The sequence below is a fragment of the Hesperophylax consimilis genome, chromosome 7, assembly GCF_061612785.1.
Source record: "Hesperophylax consimilis isolate HC1 chromosome 7, BYU_Hcon_1.0, whole genome shotgun sequence".
NCBI classification, from domain to species: domain Eukaryota; kingdom Metazoa; phylum Arthropoda; class Insecta; order Trichoptera; family Limnephilidae; genus Hesperophylax; species Hesperophylax consimilis.
Window position 1 is genome coordinate 12522030 of NC_142842.1, and position 10998 is coordinate 12533027.

General features: G+C 33.4%; 1 protein-coding gene across 1 annotated transcript; it reads right to left on the minus strand.

The window, feature by feature from the left end:
- Positions 1-1567: 1567 nt before the first annotated feature.
- Positions 1568-3691, minus strand: LOC149422316 (nicotinamide riboside kinase 1-like). Its single transcript, XM_089633559.1, has 3 exons — positions 3515-3691; positions 2572-2643; positions 1568-2140 (listed from the first exon to the last, which is right to left on the minus strand). The coding sequence occupies exon 3, from the start codon at positions 2132-2134 to the stop codon at positions 1568-1570; it is 567 nt and encodes a 188-aa protein (XP_089489685.1). The 5' UTR covers positions 2135-2140; positions 2572-2643; positions 3515-3691.
- Between the last annotated feature and the right edge of the window lie 7307 nt (positions 3692-10998).

A 10998-nucleotide genomic window follows, 5' to 3' on the forward strand; every position in this document is an offset into this window, starting at 1 on the left:
GGTATTATAAACAGAGACGCAAATAAATCAGTTTGTATTTTCAATGGTTTGTTTTTCAGGAATCCTTGACGAATATAATTTCCCTCATGGCCTATGTCATATTTGTGGATGCTGTGTGGAGGGTCTTCTCGAGGTGACACAGAGGCCGGTAAATCGTCCGTTGGTGCATTTTCAATTGAAATACCGTTAGAACAATTACAGAATTCTCTAAGCAATCTGTTAGGTTCAACAGGAAAATAATGTTATTGTATTTAGGTGAGTGGTTTATTTATGATACTCAGTAAGGAAATGATGAGGATTGAATGAATCAAAAGAAAGAAAATGACAAGTTGCATTGAAAATATTTTTAATTTTGTGAAAATAATCAAATTATTAGTAATAAAAATTTCTAACTAAAATAATATTATTTGATAACTGAAATTAATTAGTCTAAAATTAGGCACACAGTGTTGGTTTAAAAAAAACACGTTGCAATATTAAAAATCTATGAGTAAACAACAATAATTTATTTATTTTATATTTAACATTCAATATATTGTCTTCCAGCGGGTGTCCGGAATCCGGATTTTTTTGTAATTTTCCGAAACCTTTTATAAAATTCTGTTTGCGACGCAAAACTTACGGCACTAGCTGTATAGTTGAAATAAGAATTTCATAAATTTGGTTTGCGACGGTTTTTTTTGGAAATCTGTGTGTATGGAAATCGTTTTATGAAATTATTAATCCATACATGCTGTAAGATTGGTGATAAAAATAGAGGTTAGTATTAGTTATAATAATCATTAAGATAGTGTCTAAATAATAATTTGCTTCCCAGGACAACGTACATGACATAACGAAGATATATGATATCTAATAAAAACGAGGTGTGCTTTCATACCCGTATGTTTAATCTGTGTATACACACTTACTTTTTTAATATGCAATAATTAGGTAATAAATGTAACAAGATACTTGAGTCGGGCCAAGTCAAAAGTCGGAATAACAGAACAGTCGATGAGACGATGTATGAATGTGAAAGAGACAAGGAATGTGTGCCAAGCAGTGTCGGCTCGTGACGTTTGTGAGTAATAGAGTACTAATATTAAAAAATGCAATTATTGTTGTTTTTGTAGCCGAAAACGTTATTTATTTTTTAATTCGATTTTTTGTATGAAAATTTTCAGGAAATGGGTGTAATGAACTGCCAAGCTGAAATTTCCCGAAAATATTCATACAAAAAATTAAATTTTGAAAAAAATTAAAAAAACATTTTCGTCTACAACAACATCAATAATGCCATTTTATTTAATATTAGCACTCTAGTATACCCAAAAGTCACGAGCCGCCACTGGTGCCAGGACCGAGTTGTTTGGCGGTCCGTCCTTTCTGCCTAAACCTACGGGGAAACGGCGTGATGGTTAGTTAGTCATATGATATCATTCCTTCACTTTTGCGCAAAATAATTACCTACTCACGAAAACAAACTGTTTTTGTTTAAAACATGGAAATAAAACCAAAACGTCCAATTAATTCATTATATACCGAAGATTATTAGCAAATTTTATAAAAACAAGACTTTTACGGCTTATTTTTTCAAAAGATTTTCTATATCCTTCAGAACTCCAACGTGTAGTTGTTCGTCCATTCCGCTCATGGAGACGATGTCTTCTTGCATCTCCAATTCCTTGGCGTATGTGAGATACTCAGGCCAGACACACAGCCCAAAGTATTCGGGAAGGTCCGGAAATTGGTAAACTCTGACACTTCTTCTCGCAAAACACTGTTCCCTAGTCAAATAAATATGATATTTTAGTGTGCACATATCTGCGATTGGCTTGAAATTTAGCAAGCAAAATCCTTCAAGTACCAAGATATTTGGAGAGTTTTTCGAAATATTTTCCCGGGTTATTTTAAGGACGTCTCTGTGCATTTCTTCCATGTCCATGCAGCCCATGATGTCCTTGTTGATATGATTTAGCCCTACAACGTTGACCTGACGGGGATCATCGTAAGGGATAAAGTACTGATCTTGACACAGAACCGTGCAGTCAGTTTGATATTTATCGCGGATTTTATTGGCCAGCGTGGTTTTTCCGCCGCAAGTAATTCCAGTGATTCCAATTATAATCCACCCTTCAGTTGACGGTGCCATATTTATCTGAAAGTTGAAAAATTTGAATAAATCTTTAAATTTTTACATATTTTGCACCCCCCATGCGCGGGATTTCCCCGTACTATGGTAAACAGTTGAAATAGACTTGCTTTTATACTTTCTAAATTGTGAATAATTTGATGTTTTTCTTTAATAATTTTTGGAAAACCTTCAATCTATCCAAAGCGTATAATTTGAATAAATCTTTAATTGTTTTACATATTGCGCACCCGCCACGCGCGGGATTTCCCCGTACTATGGTAAACAGTTGAAATAGACTTTCTAAATTGTGAATAATTTGATATTTTTCTTTAATAATTTTTGGAAAACCTTCAATCTATCCAAAGCGTATTTTTTATTATTCATAATAACCTAATGTAAAATAGTGATTTTATAATTAAATAATATTATTATGAATTAACTATGTAGGTACTTACCTAATTGAAATGGTAAAACTTTTCCGTATGGTTAATATTTCGGGTTTTTTCCGATGAAATTTAGTTCAGTATCTGCAAGCAAAAACACAATTTATTGACCCCTTATTTTACTAGGGTTATTACAATAGATCCTTCTGAAGTCCCTAGTAATCCGTAGAATAAAATTAAACAGATTTTTTTAATAATTTATATAGCACCGTTTTCGTGAAAATCAAACTAAACGCAGAGCATTCAAATAAAAAATAAAAACTAGTCACTGATTACAAAAAAACTCACCAGCAGAAAAAAATCTACGCAAATAGATATTGTACCAACTACTTCTTGATTATTACTGAATCTTTTCGAATTTGGATTTAATGATTTTTGCTTTTGAATTTTATCACGAACTTATCTTCGGTTTTCTAAGAACGTATTGTTCACTGCGAAAGAATGTAATCATGTTTTTTTGCAAGGATTCCCGTTTAAGCATACTAATGTATATATTAATTTTCGTAATCCAAAAAGCATACCTGTAATCTCGGATATAATGTAAGTAGATACTTGACAACCTGCGTTATATAGTTAGTTACATTGGAGACAAGAGGGGTAAATATTTCACTAACCGCAGCACTTTTAATGGGCACATTTTATGGAAATTACACTTCGTTTCAACAAAATTTCTACAAGAAACAACGATTTACGCAGGAATAGATGGTAAAATATGCATAATAATTACATTTTTATTTAATAAAAGTTCCAAATTCACCGTATAAAACGATCCCTTTGCCGCCATTTTCTACTTCTGATAACCTATTTTATGCATGTAACTAGTTGTTCATTGTAGTAATTGTTTAAAGAAAGTGTAATTTCCATCATTTGTGCGTGCCTTAAAGTGCGGCGGTTAGGGAAATAATTACCATAAATTTAAGCATCTGAAACAAAATTTGAGATTTCATAAACTTACCAAATAATAGTGCAGGAATTTATGAGTTTTCAATGCAAATTCAGAATTTCGGTGATAACTTGATACCCTATTTAAATATACTGAGCAATAGCAGACATATCCTCACCAGCTTTGACAAAGTCTTCAAAAATGAAATCCACATGTTAATAATAGTGTTATCAAATTGCAAGTGAACTGTTCCTGTAGGACTGTTCGAGTTCGAGTTGTAAAAATGACTGTGAAATATTATGAAATTAACCGACTGAAATAAGAAATAATTCAAAGAACAAAAAGTAGTGTTGCCATAGTATTAAAAAAAATCCATGGTTTTCCAGTTTCAGGGATAAAAAAAACTGTTTTGAAGTTACGTAAAAAAATTACATGTAAAAACCATGTTTCATGTTAGCTTTCTATTCAGAATTTTAGTAAGGAAACAACAATGGTTTATTAAAACAATCATTTTATAATTTTTCTTTGAATAAATTAAAAAATATTGTTTATGTAAAAAAAAGATAAACACACCATGCAAATAAAAAAATTGTATCTTCAGTGTTTTTACCGAACGATTCATGAGTAGAGGTAGAAGAAAACTCCAATGCTGCGTACACACTTGCGAGCCGATGCGCTAATCGTCGAAATGCGCCGAACCACGAATCATGTTCCGTTCCTTTCCCATAATTCATGGTTCGTCTGGCAAAGTATACGCAGAATAATAATGTATTTCTCTATACATTTTACAGTAGGTAGCGTAGATACCTAGTTAATTAATTTAATGTAACGTGTTTATTGAAAAATATATAAAATATTGTAAACTTGTGAAGAAAACATTGATATTTGAAACAGATCTTGAAACATAGATATTGAATTGAAGTTCAATATCTATGTTTTAAGATTTTTGAAAAGCATTTTTTTTTTAATTCATGGTGGAATAAATTGCCGAAAATCCACGAAAACATGATAAAAACCATGCTTCTGGCGACACTGACAAGAAAGAAGAATATAGCATTTCAAATAGTGAAGGCAGTACTGGGTTGTTAAAAAAACACTTTGCTAAAAGAGTTTTTCAATATAAAAATTAAAAAAATGAAATGAAACGAAGCTGAGTAATTTTAAAAAGATGTAAACACAAATAATAATAATAATATATTTTTTCAGAATATATACCTGGGACATAATGCATACTTACATATTTTGAAATAACAAAAAAATCAGACAAATAATGAGAAAAATAAATTAAACAAAATAACAATACACGTAAAATTTAAAAAAAAAATAATACGGAAAAGAAGTGGAAAACAAGTGTAGGTACTTACGAATATTTCACGCAAGAAATAACATTTTAATAAAAACTAATGTCGCCACTTGTTAATTGGGTTTTTATTAAATTCTGAAACAATCTAATGATATCATATACCGCTATATAAAAATTATCAGGATTCCATGGAAAGCATTCTGGAAGAGCTCGGCATCCACAAAAGGCTATCTCAACTGCGACGTGCATTGCGCTGAAGTAACCTATCTCACAATACATTGACAATGACAAAGCGTTTGGCAGGAGAAGTAAAGGAAGGTCATCATTGCTATGTATATGTATGTGTGTACGTATGTATTTATATGTGTATATGCATGTGTATGTATATATATGTATGTATGTGTTTATACGTGTATATATATATATACATTTTCTCTTATTATTTCCTTGTTTTTAACATTTCTTTGTTTTTAACCTTTCTTTGTTTTCTTTGTTTGTTTATTGCTTTTTAACCTTCTTTATCTTTATTGCATGATGTGAACATTGGTTATTGGGTTGTAACCTAATTCTTTTACTTATTTTTTCTCTCTCTCTATGCATGTTATGTTATAAACCTGTTAATGTTCCTAATAAAATAAAATAAAATAAAATAAAATTGCGCTGAAGTAACCTATCTCACAATACATTGACAATGAAAAAGTGTTTGGCAGGAGAAGTAAAGGAAGATCACCATTGCGCTGAAGTAACCTATCTCACAATACATTGACAATGACAAAGCGTTTGGCAGGAGAAGTAAAGGAAAGTCATCATTGCGCTGAAATAACCTATCTCACAATACATTGTCAATGACAAAGTGTTTGGCAGGAGAAGTAAAGGAAAGTCATCATTGCGCTGAAATAACCTATCTCACAATACATTGTCAATGACAAAGTGTTTGGCAGGAGAAGTAAAGGAAAGTCATCATTGCGCTGAAATAACCTATCTCACAATAAATTGTCAATGACAAAGTGTTTGGCAGGAGAAGTAAAGGAAAGTCATCATCGCGCTGAAGTAACCTATCTCACAATACATTGTCAATGACAAAGTTTTTGGCAGGAGAAGTAAAGGAAAGTCATCATTGCGCAGAAGTAACCTATCTCACAATACATTGTCAATGACAAAGTGTTTGGCAGGAGAAGTAAAGGAAAGTTATCATTGCGCTGAAGTAACCTATCTCACAATATATTGTCAATGACAAAGTGTTTGGCAGGAGAAGTAAAGGAAAGTCATCATTGCGCTGAAGTAACTTATCTCACAATACATTGTCAATGACAAAGTGTTTGGCAGGAGAAGTAAAGGGAGGTCATCATTGCGCTGAAGTAACAATACATATTTTTAGTATTTTACAATAAACCAGCCAAAATGTGGTTTTTGGCTGGTTTATCAACCATTTGTAGCAATAACGACAAAAATCAAATATAAAAATATCCACATATTGATTTATTTGGTCAAAACTAACAATATCTACAATGGAAAAAGACAAGCGATATAGACTTGTTGAAACAATAAAACCTTAAATATTCCAGAAAAAAGAGGATGAAATTCTTTTTTAAGTATGTACTATGTCCATTGTCCATACAGTCTACGGTGTCCTTGTTGATATGGTTTTCGCCATACAATGTTCACTTGACAGCGATCTTCGTAAGGGATAAAGTACTGGTCTTGACACTGGACCGTGCAGTGAGTTTGGTTTGTATCGATGATTTTATTGGCCAGCGTGGTTTTTCCGCCTCAGATAATTCCAGTGATTCCAATTATAATCCACCCTTCAGTTGACACCGCCATATTTACCAAGTAGTTCTGTGAACAGTGGACCTCGCGTCCATAAAAAGCATATTTCATAAGATGTTTTAGTATGCACAACACGAATGATTAAATTATAAGATTTTTTAAGTATGCACAACAACTCTCTACGTAATTATAAATCATATATTTTATGAAACATTTTTCGAACTTTTTTCAGGCAGGTATCATAAAATTGAAAAAATGCGAATAAGAAAGTCTAAATTAACATGCCGATTTCATATATAAAAAAAATAATCTTTACTGAACCAATAAAACGGCCATCATCTAGAAACAGACGAAGTGCAAAACGGTTGAGTTAAAACAGGACTTTGCTTAGTCAATTATGTAGGTGTAAAGACACTGTTGTCGCCAATTTACGATATTTGAAAAAGTTTGATAAATTGAACTTACTTCTGGCAAACATACCGCCTAAAATACATTTTTGTCGGGTTAACTCTTCGGTGGTTAGAATAAACTTTAGAAGTCAAAAATAAAAATTAATTGTTAGAAATATTGTGCCATACGAAATTAAGTAACAACAATTATGAAATGGGTTTCTGATCATCCTGTTGAAAATATCAAATTTATGGGACTCCCAAGAGCTCAAGGATAATGGATAAATAATGGCTGCCAAAGTTGTAAGCTAAACACAGCACAATTTCAGGAACAAGAGGTATGTTTGTTGAACATATTTGGGATTTGTTTAATTTTACGCCCCATTTGATAAAATATTATTTGAAGTATGATATTTATGGTTGAAATATGAATCATGACTCATATTTATTATGAGAAGAGGAGCAGTACTGTTAAAAATACTGGAGCAGTACTGTTAAAAGTAACTTAAATTTTATGACCTTAGTTGAGAATATTTTTTTTAAATGGATTTAATACAGTACACTATTAATAAAAAATACACTCAAAAATCTGTTAATGAAAAAATAAGAAAATACACAGATTTAGGAAATGAGATTAAAAGAATTTGGCATTCTCAGACTATAAAAATATTACCATTCGTTATTTCGGCTACTTCTTCTTCTTTCGTATGGTGGGGGGTCAGAGGGGGACATCTAGATCTGCGAGCCATTTTAGGGCCTCAGGCGTCGCCATGTGGACCTCATCAATCCCGCCGGGGAATGAATGGAGCGGGCATTCGTTGACCACATGTTCGGTAGTCTGCACCGCACCACATTCACACATCGCCGACTCTTTAAGGCCCCATCTGTGCATCATGTGGGCACAACGGCTATGGGAGCACCTTAACCTATTGATGGCGGACCAGGTTTTGCGAGGCAGTGAGAACCCAGGCTGATTTCGGCTACTGGCATTATACCTAGCTCTCTCATTAAAAATTTAGGCGTATTAGATCTATCAAAAAAATTATATATAAAGATGCAAAAGTCGGTCATTTTGAATACATGTAGGATAACGAAAGATTTTTTAAATATTTATGTTGAGGGATCAGTAGGATTTATAGGCCCTATTAGAAGTTCTACCGAGCCGAACCCTCTGATATGAAAATATCTGGAGTCGGTGAATTATTTTCCCATTTGATCTCTGGTGGGTTGACGTGTTGTTCTTGTATTGTTTTGTATTTATTTTGCTTATATAATGCACTTGCATAGTGTTGATTGACTAGATCAGTGTTCCGCAAAGTGTGCTCCGCGGCACACTGGTGTGCCGTGGCCATTCGTAAGTGTGCCGCGAGTCCCGCGTCACTTCTCACAAAGTGCTCTGTAAATCGGTCTTTACTTTTCTGTGCGGCGCGGCGGCGGGAGGTGGCGTGGGTGGGACTCGATCGCTGCGAAGTGGCCGTGTGCTACGCCGCTACGCTACATTATCACGTGTGCTACACTACATAAGTGGGGTGCTATTGCTACATTATCACGTGATTGCGCACGAGCTATCGGGGTGCATGCGCGTGACAACATAACATTACGATTTCATGGAGCTTAAAACTGATCGGACACTAAAATTAAAATTTTCTGAAACAGAGTTAGCACATTTTGGCTCCACGTAAATAATGAGTATCCACTGCTGTCAAAGCGAGCTATTGCAATTCTATTACCATTTGCCACGACCTATTTATGCGAATTGGGGTTTTCAACTCTCACGATAAAGTAAAAAAAAAGAGAACGCCTGAGGACGATCGACGAAGAGATGCGAGCAGCGTTATCAACGATTGTTCCAAATTTTGATCGTCTGTGTTCAGTTAAACAGGCTCACATTTCGCATTAAACATCTTTTCGTGTTATATTGATTTTAATAATAAATATTAATAAAATATTCTTTTTAGTAAATTTTGGTTCGGAGTGGCCACGCGTATTACGAATAATTTTTAGAAAATAACTTTAGATATGCCGTAATTACTATAAAAGGAAACTTTTTGGCTTGGTGGCGGCGGAAAAATATGCATTTTAATTATCAATTGCGTAAAATTAAAATTCACTTCTCGAACCGATTCGGTGACAGTTCGCGGTCATTCTGTCACTGTTATGTGATAAATATCAATCATAATTACACAAACCCGGCTAGACAAACCCTGCTTTGCCAAACAAACCATTCAAAACCTGAGATGTTTTTTTTAATTATGATGTCATGCAGCTTTCGTAGTTTAACCTCAAAGTTCGCCGTTATTCGTAATAAGCCTAGCCAATCCTATCCAAAATTTACCTTGTTTTTTTTTCTTTGGTGTACCGTTAAAATTTCTTGATTAGTTAGGTGTACCGTGAACATAAAAAGTTTGCGGAACACTGGACTAGATGATCATTTGTGGAAAAGTGTGTGGAAGGGTTTAGTTTTTCTGTGGGGAAGATTTAACCCGGACATAAAATCGGATGATTTGTAAAATATGGTAAATATACAGAAAATAGATACAGCCTTAATTTTTTTTTAATGTGAAACAGCACAAGAGTCCCAACTGCTCCCAACCGTCTGGAGCCAGTGAGACTATGGCATCCCCTATTGTTGTGAGGAGACACTGCCCAGAGACTGTGGAACTATGACATTCTCAATGTATGGTATGTTGTTAGGTTGAAGGGAGTGGGGAGGGAAATAAGATGTAAAGAGGAAGGTTAGGAAGTATCCCAGATAAACAAATTATGTACACCTTTCATATTTTTATGCTGTAACAGGAATCAAACAACCACCCACATTAAAAACCAAAGTAGAACATTAGCAGAGATGTGCAAAATGGGTACCCAAAACCATTTGAAATGCAAAATGGAAATGGGTCAAAACTTTTCCATTTGAAAATGCAAAATGGTTTTTTAGAAAAGCATTTCAAATGCAAAATGCAAAATACCTATTTTCAAAATGCATTGAAAATTCAAAATGGTTTCTCAGGTCAAACAATCAAAATAATTATAGAATTTTTAAACAATTTTGTCATTTAATAAGGGACATCAATGTAGAACAAACATATTACATGATGGTAAATCCAAAAACACCACGACTAGATTATGAAACCACAAAAAATTTGCGCGGGACTAATGTTGCCAGCGTAAAAACATAGAAACTGCTATCTAACATTTAATATTACAGCGTCATGGTCCCATGTTCAGTATTTGAATCAGTATTTTTTGTAATGGTATCACTCAATTGCCACTTGACAAATTTAAATTATCTCTCATAGCGAGGTTGAGGACCGACTGATATTTGGGGCTTATGAAAAACAGATGAGTGGAGATAGTAGGAAGAATTTTGCAAAAAGCATTTAAAATGGAAAATGCATTGCGAAAAGCATTTAAAATGCAAAATGCAAGATGGTTTTTAGAAAAGCATTTAAAATGCAAAATGGAAAATACCCATTTTGCATTTTGCATTTCCATTTGAAATGGATTTATTTGAAATAAAGCACATCTCTGAACATTAGGTATCTTCTTTTTCATAATCCTACTGGGTATTTTGCATGGTCGATATATAAAATTATTATCGATTATGTCAGTAACTTGTTATCGTTCGAAAAATCGCCAACGAAAGAAACAACAGTACATAAAGACAAAGTACGGATTGTTTTACAGAATTTGAACAATTCATCAAATTTCAGTTTTGTGAAACAACTGGCCAGTAATGATATAATAACAGAACCTTCACATAACTTGAAAATTAGCTTTGAAATTTGATGAATTGTTCAAATTCTGTGAAGCAACCCGTCCTAAGTGTTCAAAATTTATCGAACTTGAAATTATGGATAAATCCTTTATCCCGAGTTTCAGTTTTGGCTTCTTACGGACTTTCGCTCATCCAAAGAAGAGTTCTTTTCAGGTGTTAAACCAATCCCATTTGTGGGTGAATTCTGTTTCTTAAGGCTTATTTTTAACAGCAAACAAACGGAGTAAAAAGTTACAATCAAAAAAATATATTTTCAAAACAAAATGGGTTAAAACGTTACCTATATATTTAAGTTTAAGTTAGTCAAATAAAGTACTTG